The sequence below is a fragment of the Zootoca vivipara genome, chromosome 7, assembly GCF_963506605.1.
Source record: "Zootoca vivipara chromosome 7, rZooViv1.1, whole genome shotgun sequence".
NCBI classification, from domain to species: domain Eukaryota; kingdom Metazoa; phylum Chordata; class Lepidosauria; order Squamata; family Lacertidae; genus Zootoca; species Zootoca vivipara.
This window is the reverse complement of record NC_083282.1, coordinates 52900117-52919493: the sequence shown is the minus strand read 5'-3', so window position 1 is coordinate 52919493 and position 19377 is coordinate 52900117. Positions and strand designations below refer to the sequence as shown.

At 43.1% G+C, this 19377-nt stretch overlaps 1 protein-coding gene across 4 annotated transcripts in view; it reads right to left on the bottom strand.

Annotated features, from left to right (window-relative positions):
- Positions 1–4044: 4044 nt before the first annotated feature.
- The window catches only part of FOXP4 (forkhead box P4), a 157160-nt gene continuing 141827 nt past the window's right edge, over positions 4045–19377 (bottom strand). For all 4 annotated transcript variants that reach the window (XM_035123076.2, XM_035123078.2, XM_035123080.2 and 1 more), the window contains 4 exons: positions 18772–18893; positions 16378–16444; positions 15260–15426; positions 4045–13590 (listed from right to left, as the gene is read on the bottom strand). In XM_035123076.2, coding sequence (XP_034978967.1) covers positions 13446–13590; positions 15260–15426; positions 16378–16444; positions 18772–18893 — 501 coding nt within the window. In that variant the 3' untranslated portion in view covers positions 4045–13445. The remainder of the gene's footprint in view (positions 13591–15259; positions 15427–16377; positions 16445–18771; positions 18894–19377) is intronic.

The window sequence follows — 19377 nt, the reverse complement described above, 5'->3', positions numbered from 1 at the left end:
TTGACTAGTTAGACAGCTGCCTGGACCAGGCATACAAATGATGAGTTTGGCTTTAATTCTGCCATTCACTTGGTCAGTTTGAATTTACATTTCTCATTCCACTGCCCTATAAGTTACCAGTGGTGCAGTTAGATAATTTTAGATTCTGGACATAATGACCTTCTGTCCCTCTACCCATCTTAGATGGTAATGTATATTACTTCATATTCTTGGGGGGCTCTTCTGATCATTCATTGGAGTGTGGCCCTGGACCTCTGGCCACCACAAAGTCCTGTCTTGAAGCCACTACTGAGCTACTAGCAGATGTTCCTGTAAGAGTGCAGTCATTGCTTCCATTGTTATTTGCCCTAATAACCCAAGTTCCTTACTCTCGCTGCCAAAATTGTCTTTCTCCCAGAACACATCTTGAATTTTTGCTCCAGGAAGGCTCAAGGCTTTGTTAAACATGCTTCCTCCCAAGCAAGCCTACTGCATGTTCTTCTATCTTTCTCGGCATCAGTCAGTTAAGACTATGTTTATTTGTTGTTTTGTTGTGTGCGCGCGTATGCACAAGGGCTCAAATACAAGCATACAGGGATCCCAGAGACTTGTGGTTATTGTGCTTTGGAGAATCCTGTATCCAGGAGTGCTGCAGCATCTTTTTTGTGTCCTTCAGGTAGTACGGTATGTGTGGTGTGGATGAGAACATTATAGTGCATGCATTTACTCCTTTCATGCCTGACTGATGCAGGGGATTTTGTTGCTGTGCGTTTGCTTCGGTGTGCTTTTCTTCTCGTGCTTTTCTTCTGGGAGTGCATAGGATTCAGACTGCTAAATTTATATTATATTGACTGAAGCCGGCCACCAGTATGGGAAGGCTCATTTGATTACCATATTAGTGGAGAAAGTGCACAGGCTTGGCTACCAAACATACTACCGTTACCCTTTTGAAAGGGGGCAAGAAGAGTCATATGCCAGAGTAATTCACATAGGAACCTGCCTTACATTATGTCAGGTTATTTGTCCACTTGACCTAGTATTGTCTCGTGACTGGCAGCAGTTCTCCAGAGATGTATCCTCCCTCACTTATTGGAAGTAGCAGGGACTGAACTTGGGACCACATGCTCCAGCATGGAGCTACAGGCCTTCTAAATCAGTATACAAGAAGAGATGTGTGCATTTTGCTGCTGTTGTCCTGTTTTTATTTTTTATTTTTTAAAATTGCCCTTTTCGTGTCTATCTTATTGTGGGCTGTTTTTCCGTACAGCAAAAATAAAATAAAATAATGAAGGGTACATGGAATATTTGCTTTCAAAAAGATGTGCATTTGATGCAGCAGAAAATGCCACCATTCAAATAGTTCCTAATGGTGGGGGAACATAAATTTTAGCTTTTGGCACAAAGAGAAAAGTCAGGGCAGGCCCACCCATGAGATGAGGTGAGACAACTGCCTTGGGCAGCAGGATCCACAGGGGCAGCAGGTCTGGCCCCCATGGAACTCATCACCCACTGTTGCTGTGGTGGCGGCAAAACAGCTGCGGCATGCTCCTTGGAGGCTGGATCTGTCTCTTTAGCACACACACACACAAACACACACACACACCACCCAAATGCTGCATGTACAGCAGCCTCTTGGCAAATAAGAGGCACTGCTGGTTTCCTCCCACCCCTAGGGAGGAAATGGCCCCTTGGACTCTGCACCTGCCGAGCAAGATTCAGAGTGGAACCCTTTCCCCTCTGTGATGGCCTTTGATTCTCACTTCAGCCATTGGGCAAGGCTGATTGGATTCCTCCTCTGTTGCACCTGCTGTAGTGGGGAGGGCACCATTTTGTGGTTCAATTCAGGTGCCCAAATGTCAAGGGCTGGCCCTGAGCAAAGTTGATGAAGATACCTTAAGTAGTTATCTAGTTTTCTCTCTGGAGGCACATGCACTTTGGGGTATCTTTGCCCCACCTGTATCAGTGATATCCATTTTTCTTTGCGCACTGGCAAACAGAACAACCCGAACCCCAGCAAAGCAGCAGTGGGGTGCTTTATCAGCCGAACCATACCCACAGCCCTCTTGCTCATTCCAGCCAGGTTAGCTGGTGGTGGGAGGAGGGAAATCATTGTGCCAGCCTGGACTCGGTGCAGCAATCAAGCCCAAAGTATCTCAGCCCCTGCTTTGGAGCTTTGTGTCAGCCACCTCTGGCAGGGAATCCCGCTAAGCAGTAGGTCTGCTTGCTTACACATTCAGTGGGTGGAACAGGGAACTCTGCACCAACCGTGACACTGGCATCACTCTATAGGCTGAGACAAACAGGGCTGGATGGAAGGACACATCCACCCAATCTACACACACACACACACACACACACACACACACACACACACACACACACACACAGCATGGCGCAAAGGGGCTTTGGATTGCAGCCTGTTTAGGGACTGGGAGGAGCCATTAAGGAAAAGTAAATGTAACGTGTTACTAGTGAAAGAACCCACTAGCTTGTTTCCTGCCTGCCTGCCTATCTTTCTGAGCGCTTTCTAAATTCTTACATTTTTTCTTAACCTGGCCATTTATCTTCTAGACTTTTCTTCTGGGCCATAGCTTCTTGAGGCCTGAAATTTCAGTGCTTTGGAAGGCAATATCCCTCAGGCATTAGGAATGGCAGAGAAACTTCTACAAAGTCAAGAGTTTTTAGCTAGATCAGAAGCATCTTAGGGGTTGAAGGAATCCATGCCATTGCTTGGAGGCATCTGGTACAGGAGCTGTGTTTTTGCTGAAGTCTGTCTGCCTCCACTATGCTCTGCTTATGTATTTATAAACAAACATTGCATGCACATTGAACCCTTCAATCCTGCACTTAATACAGGAGCCTGATGATTTCTCACCTCTGGGGCAGTGGTGACCGTAACATGGTGAAGGAGGTTACCAATACAAACATAAGTGGAATAAAGATTAGAATACTTCAATACTGTATTACTATCTTTATGCAGCACAGAAATATGGCAGGATGTGGCAGAGATGAAGCATGTATCTCCTGGGGGCAGGGAGGTAGGGATTAATGTAAGCCTTGACAAGCCACCAGGGCAGGTGAGACAGGAGGTGGGACCATAAGGTGTGCAGATGTTCCAGGATATGAGGTGCTGGTAGGTGGTCTTAAAACTATTGTTTGTTTTTGCACCATAAAAGTCGGGCTGGCCTTAAGTAGTTTGGAGCCCTAGGGGTCCATAGGGCTTAATTTTCCATCCAGCAGAGAGATACCAGCTTTAAGATGCTGATTGGAGAAGAGCTTTGAGGAAAAGACCAGCCAGAACTGTAAATAATTAGGGATGTCAGATTCAAATGGTGCGATGAAACAAAAAGCAGTCAGAAAGCATAATTCATTTAACCTCTAAAAAGATCTGCATCTATTAATATTTCAATTTGTGATCTCAGGGCAAAGGAGTTGCTATATTACCTATGACAAGGGGGCTCATGCAAAATATTGTTATTTTTCTTTATGCACATTTTCCAGAAGAACAGATTGAGGACACAGGGTCAGTTAAGTAGACCTGAGGTTACAGAACAGGGCTGAATGGAAGCACAACATATGGGGGAAAGTGGTTCCCTGTTGCTAATGCCTGAGAATATATTCAGTAGGGTAAGGAAAAGCAAACAAAAGAGCTATATGGAAAATGGATAATGTTCCATTTTAGAGGAGCTAGAGAAGAGTACATTTTTAAAGAGTCACAACCACCTCATAGGTAATTTAATTTTATTGCATTTTATAATGCCATTGTCATACAGATTACATGCAGCTAGATCTACTGTACAAGGGTTTACCGTCTGCCAGAGCAGACACACAGAAGTCCAGAGTACAAATACACAGCAATGCTATTTCCTTTATACAGGGTGGAAATATGGCAGTGTGATGCAGTAGGAGGGGGATGGATCAAAGGTTTACAGACATCCTTCCCCCTCCCCAGTAACCTTTCCCTTCACACTGACTTGCCACCTGCTAAAAGGATGATCACATCAAACCAACAAATGTGAGGAAGGAAAAACCCACAATATTAAAGGTCACTGCATGTCTCGCCCCTTTCTTGCACCTTCCCGGGTACCAGGAGAAGGAAAAGACAACAGAGTGCTGACATGCCACAGTCCCCTACCCTCCCACTGTATGTTGGGTACTAGGATGAAGGAGAACAGATCCACTTGCAATAGAGAAGATCTAAGGAGGAGGAGCCCCTGGAGGCAAAATTAAGTATTACAAATTAGCAAATCAGGTCATTTCAGGAGACATGTTAACCTCCCCATTTCCATTCAATGAGATCAGTGACCCCTTGGCTCATGCCAAACTGCTAAGCTGATAAGGTTTGAAAGTCACTAGTCATTGTTTCCTGGGTGATTTTTCTGCCACCTGAGATTCAGTGAGAGATTTGGAAGACAAGAATGCCAAGTGGTGAATAGCTCAGAGAAGCCGAGCTTCAACTCTTTGGGAAGGTTAACAGGAAAACTGCTCCGAATAGCAAACGGTCAAAGTGAACAACAGGGCAATGGGGCCACCAGTATTTCATTCCTACAGAAGAACAGCCCCATTGCAATGAGTAATAAGAAGACTCCCATTTGACAAATCCTTCAGCACTTTGGAATAGTCTAAATTTGAAGAAGGAAAAAAACTAAAACAAAACCTCTGCAAATTATGCAGAGTGACCACATTTATGTGGAGTTGAACACTTGAAAATCTACAGAATGGATAAACAGAACAGGCTCTTGTGGGTTTTTCTGAGTGGGATTTTTGTCTCTCTCCCCTTGAAATATACCTATTAAAGATTATGTAAACATACAAAATTGAAACACACACACCTTTGGTTTAATAAAATGTGTTTTGCTTCTGTTCTTAAGTCTCCAACTTTGAGGAAGTGAGGAGGAAAGGGAAATGATTACATCAGTATCCCAATTTCTTTTAAGCAACAGGTTCTCTCTTCCCACCCTCACCATTTCTACAACCTAATTTTCAGAAAGAAAACAAACCAAAGACAGCATAAAGAACTGGAACAGCATCCAAGTCAAGTCAAAGAGAGATACAAGAATGGCTTCCTAAATTCCAGAATAAGGGGAAAAAAACCTTCCTAAAATATTCCCTGCATTAGTTTCATCACAGGATAGTTAAATAGACAACAATAAACTAATTTTAGTAGGTTTTTAACCAGCATATATATCAATATATACAGATACTATCCTGCCACAAGTTGGGTTTGGTCTTTTCCACACTACCCCTTTAAAAGCCATTTTGAGGTAACAACAAAAACCATAAAAACACATAACTATACGTAGTTTGAGTGAAACAGAGTTTTGTGAAAAGTTATTTGTGCAAAAAAACAGATGTACCTAATGAAATTTGGGAAAAGTTAAGTGCCTAGATATTTTCAGCTTAAGAAAGAGAACTCTCCAAGGCTCATGCCAGCCATACTTTTCATGAACAGGGGATGAGGAATAAAGGACACTGAACCAAGTTACAAGAGCTTAAAGCCACAAAAAGAAACTCTGTGGTAAACTACTCTTCCAAAATGACTTATGGAACAACAGTAAATGGGCACATTTCATGAGGTGAAAGAAATTGCATGGATGCCTTAACTGTTAAGAGAAGATGCCATAGATTCATTGTCTGTTGGTGCATATATTGCATTTACATATGGGTGCTGATGTTTTTAATATGGCATTACGGGAATTATTCAATTTTGAGCGGAAGAAAAAACAATCCGGAAAAAAATCAGATGTTTAACCTGCCGCCAGAAAACTATAGACTAGAGGCACTTTCCCAGTCTGTATAAAGAGCCTCCACTTTTTGCAACAGCAGAATAGAAAGAACACCTTACAGATGAAATCGCAGCACAGGAATACGTTTTGTACAATTCTGGGCAGAGAATTCAGTCAGTCATCATTACTCTTGATTTTGCTGGGAAGGCCAGAAGGAACAATATGGATTTCCCAAGCTTATTCTAAACACATTTATATTAATCTAAGAGAAATAATATCTCAACAGTATTTGGATTTGCTCTTTTTCTCTAGGAACGCTTGACCATTAACTTTTTCTGAATTTACACCAGTGTAACGAAACACACTGACTTCAATAACAAGGGCTGCGTAGATCTGACCATTTGCCAAGCAGTTGCTCATGTCCTAACAACTATGCTCATTGTTGTCCATCACTTCTAAAGAGTTGGTGTTGCCAGGCTGAAACCCTTTTCAAAGGAATTCTCACAGAAAGATAAACATTAGAGGAATGGGGATATCCCCCTATGATCCAGGAAAACACAGTAAGACGACACTCAAAGCCATGACCTGGACATAAGAAAGGATCTTGGTCAGGTAGCTTGAGTCAGATTTAAATGAAAGGTAGCATCTAAAGAAAATTATGCCAACTGTAGCCATAGCAGTTCAATCAATAAGAAAAAACAGGAGCAAGTTTCACACTTGAAGCTGTCGGAGGGCAAACAGACCACAAATTGAATAGCTGTAGTGAACAGCATGGATTCAGTGATACTGAACTATAGTCTTTCTTCAGTGTCCTGTTATTAATCAAGCACCTGTAAAGATTCTTGAAGTTGTGTCTAGAAAGAGCAGGGATAGCGCAGATCCTGATCAGTTGCCCAGTAAAGTTAGTGGGAATCCTGTTATTGATATGAATGAATTTAGGACTTGCTGTTTTGCAAGTAATAATCTTTGCAGCTTTATACACAGGCAAGCTCACGAGTCATGTGGAAACTCTGTTATTATAATGGCACTCCTTTATGTGTATAAAGGATGAGGCAGAATCTTAAAGCAACCAAACATCAGAACCACTCTAGTTTTGGGGTACATTTCTTTCATTGGGACAGTGCATTACCACTGAAAATTAGAAAGATGTAGAAGCAATCAACGTGAAATTAAGACCCTAGTTCAAATAGCTTTTGCTAGGAAAGTCAGAAACACAAGAAAAAATGAACCAAGCCAAGTTTTGACTTGAGCCATGGAAATGGAAACAATTGCAGGGCACAGAAGTTTGGAGGACTGAGAGAACGACACCCCAAACCTCCTCTTTAATTATCCAGCTCACATGTATGCTGGCTCTCTTCAGGACCAGGGGTGGATTTGAAAATCCAAAGAGATTCAAAACTATGCCACTTGCCTAGTGACCAATATGCATACACCCCGCACACTGTCAATTCTGATGCAAAATCCTGGTTGTAACATACAAAGCAGTGATGTTTGGACAGCACATCCAATGTTTTAAAGCTAGTGGGTTGCAACATGGGGGGGGGTAATGCCCCTCTAGCATTTGGAGGGGTAGGAATCACTGTTTGAGAAACTAAATAAGATAATAATCAACACAGATAAACACATACAAATTCCTTCCATAATTAGTAGTAATATAGTGTAGTTCTCACAGGGATAAAGGAATCTGTGTCTGAGCTGGACTACTTCATGTGACTGAATGCTCCTTCAGATGTCAAGGACAACCTGTCTTTCCAACAACTAGTTTTCTATGTGCATGGAAATACTTTCACTGGAGTCATAGTAAGTGCCCAATCAGGGATGGATGAGTGGGCAGTGTCCCACCAAGTTAATCAAGATTCTCAGTCAAGGCTAGATTCTCTATAAATATGACAGCGCAAGCCACTGAGGTTGTTATTGCTGCTCCAGGTCCAGAACTTGGGGCCAGTTTTTATATTCATCAGAATCATGGTTAAGCTTTTCCTGGACTGCACCATGAGGATGTAGGTGGATGGTGGCGCTTGTTTGACTTTCTAATGGAGGAAAAATCCTGCACAGGGCAAACAACCACCTTTGCCTCCACCTGTAACCCAAAGCAATGCAGTCCAGGAAAAGTTTTACCATTTGATTCTACCTAAAGTATAAACTAGTTGCCATATTCCCAGCACTGCAGCAACAATTCAGCACTAGTTGCTCCATCCCTTGCCTCCAGCTGGTTTGAGATAATGGGCAGTTAATATATTAACTATGACCAACATGCTCCCTTTTCTCGGGCCCCTCCAATAAGTGAGTCAAGTTGAACAAACCCAAACAGTGAGGCACAGGCTTTGGTTTAAACAGAGACAGTTATATTTCTAAAGAGAACCTCTTCCCGCAAGTGAGGATGGTTACAGTTCAGATATTGGCTGTACAGCACCAGGTAACACCACTTTAATACTGGCAGAACAACGCATATACTGGGCACCCCAGGACCAGCTGCAGGTGCCTAACAGAAGTTATTGTACCAGGTAGGAGAAAAACAGACAGAGGTCAGTGAGTCAGAATGGTAGCATCTTTGAAGAGTTCAAATTGATGGAACTTAGTAGGAATTGATGGGGAAAGAATACCAAGGGGCAAGATAAACACCACTTGGGTATAACCACTCAGCTCTAGAGTTGTTTTCAAAGCAACCTGACATACTACAGTCGTACATGGATCATGATGGAGTAAGACAAAGATCCAATAAATACCTTATTGCAAAGTTGATCTACACATTAAATAGAATAAGGTGGCAGAATTCCAGAAGGAATCATTTCAGACTACAGGAATCTTAAACAAACCCTCTGTCATGTAAAAATAATCATCCAGTTTATATTAAACTAGTACATCAGGGAGAAGACAGAGGGTGTAATTCAATGCTGCACTGTTGCAGATGTTCTGCCTTGCCAGATGGAATGATGCGCGATTCTGGGATTCTCCCAACCCAATTTTAGGGGCATGGGGAGAGGCAGGAAGCCCTGATGCACAAACTGATGGAGTTTGTTAGGCGAATCCCACCCTATGTTTTAGCCTAATTTCCTACATGCAATTTATTACATGCAGGGAGTTAAAAAGAAGAAAAACATTTTTCAATGTATGAGAGCATTAAAAAGATGGCCACAACAGCCTCGTCCCCTGCAGCCTGAAATCATGCGGCCCACAATTCTGCCATCTCACACTATGTAAATGTGTTAATTGACTCTCAATGCCTTGAGTGGCTACAATGAATCTTCTGTGAGCTTTTCAAAACGCATGCTACTCAGACAATGCCTTCAAGATCTGACAAGGCTCCCAATCATTTTGGATGAGGAAAGGGGTTAGAACAACAAAACTTTGGAAATTAAAGAACGACTGCTGAAAACAAAGAGAAGAATCCCAAACTGCACAAACAACCTCTGATAATAGCTGAAATGAAGGAAGCTATGATCGGAAAAGGGGAGTGAGACAGAAGCAGGTTCAAGAGAGACCCATGGAATGCAAACCCTCTCTAGACTCCACGGTGTACCCTTAGTAAAGCAAATGACTAACACGAAGCAGCAATCCATGATTCTGGTCTACCTTCATTAGAAGCGTACAAAACAGCACCTGTAAACTTTGGCTTAAATAATAACTTAAAATCAAAAGAAAGTGACAAAAGGGCTAAAGGGGTGCAGGATCTTTGTGAATTTCTTTTTGGCCTATGCCTGTTGGGATAATTCAGAATAAAAGCACCAAAAAAAATTAAAACAAAAAGTGTTTTGGTTTATGCTTCTTGTCTAAGAAAGGTCTTTGGTCAACGGTTAAGCCAATTGTAAAGCATTCTGAAGAGGGCACTGGGGAGGCATTGAGATCTGGTCCCAAGGAGGAAGTGAGGTGTGGTGTGTTTCTGCTCAAACTAAGGATGGGGACATTTTCCTCAAGCTGCTTCTGGAGTTGCGCTGGGCCCTGAGGGATGGATAGACAGTCAAAAGGTTCTGAGGTATTTTCAGCTCTTGCAGTCCTGTATTGATTGTATTTGCAGGCTTTGCCAAGCCAGCCACTCACTGGCAATGGATAGTTTCTCTGGGAAGGTTATTTACAGCTTCTTAAATTTGATTCACATCCCTTAAGCAAGATCACCTCCAGCTTACTGCAGCTTAAAGATGGCCCCTCTTTCTTCCAATAGGTATGCAGTCCGCATCTCATCAAACCAGAGCAACTACCCTCAATTAATCTAGATAATAAACTCCAATTCTGCTCTGCTGGTTGGAGAAGTCAGGAAGTTGAGTAGGGGGAATTTATGCTCAGTGGAGCCCTGTGGTGTAGACTTCAGGAACCAAGCATTGGTGGTTTTCTGAGTGAGGACTGTGGCATTTCTTTATTCTTGCAGCCATGATTCAGGAAGGAAGGAAGGAAGGAAGGAAGGAAGGAAGGAAGGAAGGAAGGAAGGAAGGAAGGAAAGCTTTTTTATATATCTTTACTGCTTTTCATTTTTGTCTAGGTGTGATACAAATCTGGGTCACTTAAGCGCACTACTCAATATGAAGTTTCAGGAGAAGGAAAGTGTTAGAGAGGAAGTATTGAGTGTTACATACATGGACAAATACAATCGCTTAGATAAGGCTTGCATGGGGTAACATCAATCTCTGTTCTTTGTGACTTGAGGGGCAGGCTTCCCTTCCATCAGCAATATTATTTAGAAAAAATAACACAAAGGGGTGGGGAGACTGGCCAAGAAGGTGACTAGAGATCATAGTGCATGGTGTTCCAGAATTTAATAAAAAGATATATTGTTCTAGTGTAACCCACCAGAGATCCTTCTAGGAGGTAATTCCACTGGAAAAATTGAGCAAACAGACTCAAATGATTCTGCTAGGTGGTTTTAGAGCTGTTGCAGAGACTAATCAGAGAGCACCTTTTTTGAGAGAGAGAGAATTTGATCTTGGTTAAGGGGTCTGATCCCAATCACCATTCATCTACAAACGTAAGTTTGGGGTTGTATAGAACTAATGTGTCATTCTGTACACTTAAGAAGAGGTAGAGTGGAGGCAAAAAGGCACAAGAAGTGCCAGCTGATTTACTGTAACCTTTTAAACTAAGCTTAGGAATTAAGGAAAAGAAGAAGGAGGGATTGTTATCATGGTCTGCCAGCTGGTGAAAGGAGACTTTAAGGAAGAATTTTAACACCATTAAAATGCACTGTGCTGGAGATAAATGGAGCAATGGTGCATACAGGCTAAAGAGGCAACATTTTGAGCAGGTTAGCTCTCTTCCTTACCCAGATGGTATTACCCCTCACTTTACCAGATGGTGCTTTGAACAATAGATGGGAAAAAACATTACCTAATAATGAAACAAAGAATGGTGCAAAGGAATCCTAAGGCAAATTAATCATGACTATTTTGCTCCAATGTCTTTGGGGGGCCTTAGTCTGGGGAGGGCATCCAGCAAGCTAATCTATGCTGAATTTCAGTGTTGAAACATGGCTATGGCAGCTTACTCTTCTAACATAAAGGGTTGCATACAGAACACACTGTCTTTGCTGGTTTGGGAGTCGTCCAGGTGTGGCCAAGTACCAGCTTGTTTTCCCAAAAGGTGATGATGAAACTCCTGTATCACGATTAGACCCTTAATGTGGGGGCTCATCCACACTTGTGTTTGTCCCATGATTTCTAGGCACAAAATAGGTTTGGGTTCCACTGCTTTTCGCGGGAAAACCTGCTGTTTACTGCTGAATCGGTAAACCCCATCTACCGGATTTTCTGTAGATAAGCGTTTATTCCAATTCAGCAGTAAACAGGTTTTCCTAGTGAAGGAAGCAGTGGGACAAAAAAAAGAACCTCTCAGACCCATGACTGGGAATCACAGGGAAAAAAAGGAAGTGTGGATAAGCCCTAGGTTACACAAATTTACACGTGGGAGAGTGGACACACATGAGCTTGCTTTAGAAAGAGGCTCCTCAAAAGCCCAGTATCCATCTTCTTTGACCCACTGCATATCTTGTCCCACAATGGCCAAGACAGTTTGTTGGTCACCAAGAGGGAGCTTTTTGGTTGCCCTCTCATGGAAGTAGAGGGAGAGGAGCCTTGGGAAACCATTATTTTTCTGCCGAGAAGAGCCCCTGGAATTTCCTCTTGCTTCTCCGTCCTGAAATTCTAATTTGAGGCATCAGACAATGAGTTAACATAAAATAAAAAGGCTGTGGGAAGGGTTTTTGGTTAACACTGTTTGTTCACCTGAAAGATGTACTAGATCCTACTGTAACGTTTTGGAAACTTTTGTTCCCCCTTAGTTGACATCTAGGAACTAATTGCTAGCATACCAATTGTGTGGTTGGATATATTTCCACTAGACAAGCTAATGTCTAGAAGGAAATGAGTTCTTCATCATAGCGTTGCTGTGTTTGGTCACGAAGGAAAAAGTTTGTTGACCTTACATTTATATTGCTTTGAGTTTTGCATGGTCAACCGGCTCTTGGTTTCTACAGCCACATACATTGGCCTGTCCCCACTTCCCCCTCCCCCCACCACAAGTGCTTCAGATCTTGCTGGCTTTGCTAAGTCAGCTCCACTCGCATATACTTGGCTTTCCCATTTACCCACCTCTTCACTCCCACATGAGCAACCAAGAGTCATGCTTTCTGGCCTTATCCCAGCATGGGTGAAAACGGAAGGGACAGAATGGAAGCTGGGAGGAGCAAGCAAAAGGTTTGTCTTGCAGAAGTCTTTCCCTGAATTCAGTCTCATGCTGGGCTCCAGCAGCTTGCTGTCCAATCACCTGGCTGTTGGCTTCTGGTAAAATTTTCACAGTATGTGATGGCGCGGAATGGAAATTCATCCCTGGGTTTTGTGGTGAATAAAGCTTTGTGGACTGAAGTCTGCCTGTCAAGCATGACTGGTAAAAGAAGGCTACTTCTTGAACTTGCAGGGGCACAAACACAGGTTGGAGAAAGAATAACCGAGTGGTTTTATGTGTGGCAGTGAGAGACCCTTTGGCTGTTTGTTGACCTGCAGTGTATTCATTATACCCAGCTCGGTTTTCCCCCATTTCTCTCTCATTCAGGAAATGAACAGAAGCTGGGACAACATCAGGGCCACTGTAGGGTTCTAGTTTCAAACTGCTGTTCCAGTACGTCGAAATGGTGCTAGGGTGTGTGTGAGTTGTGTATGCATATATGCTAAGTGTGTGCGTGTGTAAAAACATTCCTCCTAGTGCAAAGTTCTCAGTGGGATAAACTGGCAGGTTATTAGAAATGCTTTCCATGGGAAAGTGAGGGACATTCACAGAAGCCCATGGCTTGGATGCTGCCCCCTGCTGGACTGGATGCTTCCAAAATCTTGATTTGTGGAAACAATATGGCATATGAGCTGAAAATGACAAAACACAGAGCAGACAATACGAGACACCTTCTTTTTATCCCCATGAGAATGGGGTGATGGAGCAGGGGAAGGCAACAAAGAAGTCTTCGGACAGAACCAACCTACCATCCTCGTTTATCAGTTATAAAATAAAAAAAAAAGTTAAAGAAAAAGCTCAACTCTGGTTTTTGTTTCTTTGCACATCCCCCTCTGTGAATGTCTGTTAAGAGTCACTGGGATGTAAGGAAGGGAAAGAAGTGTGTGCCTTCAGCAATGGGTAGACCCAAGGAAACCCTTTTGCTTTGCAGAAGTGCCTTAAACAAGATAACGCTGAAGGTCACCTTGAGGAGGTGGGAGCCATTGCTTTGTCTCTGGGGAAATGCTGGGCCTAGGTGAGGAGGGAGGGCCCTTAAGACAAGTCTTCCACTGGCAGCTCCTCCTCCATGTCTCTGTCATCAGGAATTGTCACATTCTGATTGGTTGTTGCCATGAGAGAAACAGGTCTGCTGTCATCTTCTGTCTCAGTTGGTTCTTCCTTCACATGGACTTGGTGGCTGCAGAATGGAAAGTTGGAGAAACCAAGCAGAATTAGAACAAGATTTTACTAGGGAAAATAAGATCTTTCAGGAGATTATTAGTAAAAGAAACAAGGCAGAAACTGAACATTTGGCTGAAAGGACATTAGTCCTGAATTTTCCAAGATCCCAAATATTAAAGTCTAAACATGTTTCCCTTGGAACAGAAATCTTTGCAGCATTTGGATCAATTACATGGGCTGGGGGGTGTTTTATAGCAATTTTAATATTTAGTCTATACTCATTGCAATCTCATGCACTCTCCAGATTAACCTGATGTTAATGTTTACCCAGATGAATTTTAATGCTGATCATTTATTTATTTATTGCATATTCATCCAAAGATCAGAGAGTGGTTTACAACATAAAAACACAAAATGCATAATAAAAACAAACCAATAACCCTTCTCCCACAAACACATTTAAAAGGCCTGTTATAGAGAAACGTTTCCACCTGGCACCTAAAGATATGTAATGAAGGCACCAGGCGAGCCGCCCGGGGGAGAGCATTCCACAAATGGGAAGCCATTGCAGAAAATGCCCATTCTAGTGTTGCCACCCTGTAGACCTCTCATGAAGGAGGCACATGAAGAAGGGCCTCAGAGGATGATTACAGGGTCTGAAAGCCCTTGTCATTACAATCAATGATTTGATATTTTGGACATTAAATGTGTGGCTCCTATACACACCCACCCACCACAGATAGTCGTACCTCCGCTTACGTATCCCTCTGGTTACATAAACTTCAGGATACGTAAGCGGCAAACCCGGAAGTATATTTCCAGACTTTCGCAACGAGTGTGTGCACAGAAGCAGTCTCTCTGGTTGTGAAAACCTTGGGATCTGGCTGGACCTCTGGAACGGATCCTGTTCGCAACCGGAGGTACCACTGTAGTTTGCTACAGGCATGGGCAAAGTTGGCCCTCCAGATGTTTTGGGACTACAACTCCCATCATCCCTAGCTAACAGGGCCAGTGGTCAGGGATGATGGGAGTTGAGTCCCATAACATCTGGAGGGCCGAGTTTGCTTATGTCTGGTTTACTACATCTGAGTAAGGCAGTACAGTCGTACCTCGGGTTACGAACCGCTCGGGTTGCGAACAGTTCGGGTTACGAACTCCGCAAACCCGGAAGTGTTTTCGGCGCGCACTCGGTTTGCGACCTTTTCGGGTTACGAACTGCGACCCGGAACGGATTGCGTTCGTAACCCGAGGTACTACTGTAGTCACTCAGGCTCTTATCCAACAGTGATGCTGACATTATAGCTTGCCAAAAGGCACTGTACCACTGTATTTTGAAGGAGGGTTCTGATGTGAAAACGAAGTATCCTTTAACTGGAAATCTGGTGACAATTCATTAGCATTCCCAAGAAGGCAGTTTTGAACCCCAGGGCTATCTCCCCCACCCCGAACGACACAAGCAGCAGGGCAAAACTCAAGTTGTACATGTATTTGCATCTTAAATGGGCCCCCCAAAAGTTGCACAGCCTGACCCACTAATGAAGTCTAGAAGATGTCTGCATTTTAAAGACTACTGTATCTGTCATTGCACTTCTAGGGCAGCCCAATATGCAGGAGCTACCAGAGCTCCAATTCATTTTTGCCTAGAAGGAAGCCTCTAGAGGGGAAAAAGGCATGTCTGAACTTACCTATACTGCTGTGGTGAAAGCCTGGGGCTATTGCTGCCATTACTGTTGACTTGTTCCACAGTGCTGCTCACATCATCATGGCCGACATGTAGCATGCCGCTAGTGGAGCTTGTGTTGATCATGGTGGGACTGTTCAGCAGAGGGAAGTTGCTCTCAGCCAGGGCTGCCTAAAAAGTCAAAATGCAAGTAATAAAAATACCATAGTACAGTATCATTCCCTAAATAAAGACCAATTTAGTGGGTGTGTTGTGGGTGGGAATACAGTTAATGAATATTCAAAAAGAAAATTATGGCAGGTTTACAAAGCAACTCCAGTTCTATACAGGTAAATAAACTTTCCTGTGTTGGTTTTATTCCTTCAACAATCATGCGAATGAAACTCAGGTAGATGTCAGAAAGGTGAGCTTTTTGTGTGTGCTGAGGAAGTTCAGGTACCCACCTCATTGGTTAAGAGTGTTCTGAAGTCTAATTTAGGGGACTTGTTAAATAGTGCTAGGTCACTGGTTCCTCAGCAGTAATCATCCTAATGATACCTGCACAATTATTCCCTATTTGGACCCTCTCCCTATCCATAGACCTGCAACACCCTAGTCTACCAACCTAGTCTACTGAGAGGGGAGGCTGAAAGGACAATTACATTTACCATCCTGCAAGGCACTCAGCTGTGATGAGGGATAACAAGGCTATTTAGATATTCTGCCATTTGCTATCCTTTACTCCTTACAACTATTGCCAAAACAATTGGTTTTTACATTGCCTTGGAGGACATTAGTGAGCACTGCATTGTTACTGCAACAAACAGTAAAGTGGGTTTCTGGCCCATTTGGAGTGAGGGCTCTCACATGACTGTGGAGAGTGGGATTGCTTAGGTTGGTCTGGTTCTCCAATATATCTTGTGGGAAAGGAGCACTGGCTATCATGTGATGAGAGAAACAGAAAAACCAAGCCACCTTTTATGCATTTGATTTCTATATTTTATTTCTATACTCACATTGCTATGAGGAACCAGGGAGATTGCTTTGTTGGACGAACTGTGAACACAGCACTCTCTAAACAAGGATGGCTCTCTCTAATGGGAGTAATATTACCTATAAAACTTGTTCATTGGTGGGTCATACCTGGTAGCTGGCATTAAGTGCTCCATAACTAAGGCCAGAAATCATGTTTTTGACTAAAGTTGGACTCCTGCAAACAAAAGAAGCAGCTGTTAGCACTCTTATCTAAGCACAAGATGCAAAAACAGACACACTACAGAAGAGCAGCTGCAATAGTTGCTGCCAATGTTAAGAACCTAAGAGCCCCGCTGGATCAGACCAAAGACTCGTCTAGTCCAGCATCCTGTTCTCACAGTAGCCAATCAGATGCCTATGGGAAGCCCGCAAGCATGACCTGAGTGCAAAAGTGTTCTCTTTGCTTATGATTCTCAGCAGCTGCCATTCAGGGGCATACTGCCCTCAAAAGTGGAGTAGAACATAATTCTCGTGGCCAGTAATCACTGACAGGTTTATCCTCCATAAATTTCTCTAATCCTCCTTTAAAGCCATCTGTGCTGGAGGCCATCACTACATCTTAAGGGGAAATGATAATGGTGGCTCTCTTTTCAGTGTCTGAAAATATGCCCTACTGTGGTTGGAAGATGGTAACCAGTCCCATGTGATCCCCCCCCCTCCATCTACTACAATCTAAATCTTTAGATCAGGAGTGACTAACCAGTAAACCTAAAGATGTTACAGGACTATAAGCTTATCTTTCCTGACCATTGGCCATGCTAGCTAGGACTGATGGGAGTTAAGAGTACAGCATTTGGAAGAGCACAGGTTAGCCAGCCCTGCTTGAGATGTCAACCGTGTCCTAGGCTCTGCTGTGGTCTGTGCTTTTTCATTTTAGACATGTCTCCAGACTGGGTGTGCCCCAGGAAAATTGAACAAACACTGCAGAAGTGTGCATGCACACGAAAGCTCATACCAAAATAAAAACTTAGTTGGTCTTTAAGGTGCTACTGAAGGAATTTTTTTAAACACTGCAACAGTTGTCAGAGATTTTTAATCTGAAGGGCTAGGGGTTTCTTTTAATCTCTTCTCTCCCCCATTTCTTGTTTGTGTACATAAATACACTAACAGGTTTTCTATGGCTACAGGAGCCAATACAACAAATGGAATACCACTAGTGGTGCCCTGTTTGTTGCCTGTGCAGCTTTCATTGGTGGTTTCTGCTAGTGGTGAATGTTTTCTGCTGTGGAAATATGCTCCTATGTGCATGCAATGCTACTGCTACATACTGCTATGATGCTTGCATTGTTATCCTATGGTTGTCTACTCAAGATGTTCCTTTGTGTTCAATGGAGCTTACTATATGGAAATCCTATACAAACTTATACTGTGTCTGACAGCTTGCCGAATAGGATTGTTCTCCTCTTCCCAAGGATGTTGTCTGGCAAGCTATCACACATGCTGTAAGTGTGTGCAGGATTGCAGTTTTTTTGTATAAATTTAAAGGGATGACTATCATTGGTACCCCTATAATATTTACTGATAAACTGGTTAAAGTGAAAATATGTCAGTTTACATGTCTCACATCCCTCTTCACAAAATTATTCCTTTGGCTGGAAATAGCCAGTGATGTTTATGTGACAGTTCCATACAACTGCCCCACCCTCAAATGAACCTTTGTACAGAAAAGAGGGAATGCCTCTTCAACCCATAAATAATGTTTGCTGACAAGAGGGTTGTTGTCTCATTGCAGGTAGAGAACAAGAATCCATATTTCCAATGCAATGCATACTCATGTACATCTTTGCAATAGTGAACACACACACAGAGCTGTGATAATCATAGAGCAGTGTGCAATGTTAAAGTTCAGTTCTGAAAACTGGCACAGGCAATAAACATATTAATCAGTGAAGCAAACGCTAAAATACGGTTCTGAAAAGAATAAATTCATAGGGAAATCTTCCAGGAATGAAAATAATAACCCAGGCCTCTCAACCTCTTCTGAGCTTACCTCAGGGATAATAGATGGGGATTATATCCCAATCATTTGAAGAGGGATATTTACTCCTTCACAAAGTACTAATTCATTTACAGAACTCATAGCCACAAGATTTACCAGTGGTTGTCACCAGCTTAAAAAGCTTTCTCCCCTCCCCCCTTCAAATTCATTGGGTATTTATCTACACATGTTAGCAATGATGTATGTTCAGACATGGTATACTGCCAAATTCAGAGGACAGCTGTTGCCTTCAAGCCCTGTGTGCAAATTTCTCAGTAACATCTGGCTGGGCACAGTTGAGGACAGGTGGACCTTTGGTCCTAACCAGCCAGGTTGTTTTCATGATACTGCCCCCGAGTGTGCAGCCCTGATGAGAAACATGTCGTTGGAAGATTTGCTGCTGCTCCCCTCCTATGTACTCTCTCCCCCCCAATAGATGACCTTTGCATACTCCCAGCCATTCTCATATTCAACTGCAGCACTCCTCTTTCCATGGAAGCTGCCTGGCAAGCTGTCTGACACACCCTGTCATCTTTGGTGGCCTTCTCTTTTGGTACTCAAGTTCATCTACAGTCCAGACGGCTCCCTTGACATTCTCCACTCGGACGAAGCACTTGTGTAGGCTCAGGTTGTGGCGTACAGCATTCTACAGGGAGGACAGAAAGAAGATAAATAATACGTCAAAACACGTGAAGACCTTCCGCTAGACACCCCTCTCGGCAACGCTTCCAGCGGATACCTCTGTTAGCAGGCAGTCTCCTACAGATTAGTCAGCAACCTGCTACCCATACCCTGAAAATCTGTCTCTCAGTATAATGGGGGGGGGTATGCTTTGGGTCTACCATTTTCGGAAGACAACAATCTGCACTTTATGGTAATAGCTAGATGTTTTGGGTATTGTCTCTACTGTACATGCTCCTACATTGTATTACTCAGCTAGATTGTTGGCTGGGTCAGCACCACTTCCTGATCAGTTATCACCTCACCTCATCCTAAACATGATTGGTCCCAGCCACCTCCTCACAACAGCAGGGATGTGCTCCCATCCCTCTGGACTATCCTAAAGAAACATCACAGCTGGCATCGAGGTACCCTCAGCAGCACACACCAGCAGTGGCAGTGGAAGATGA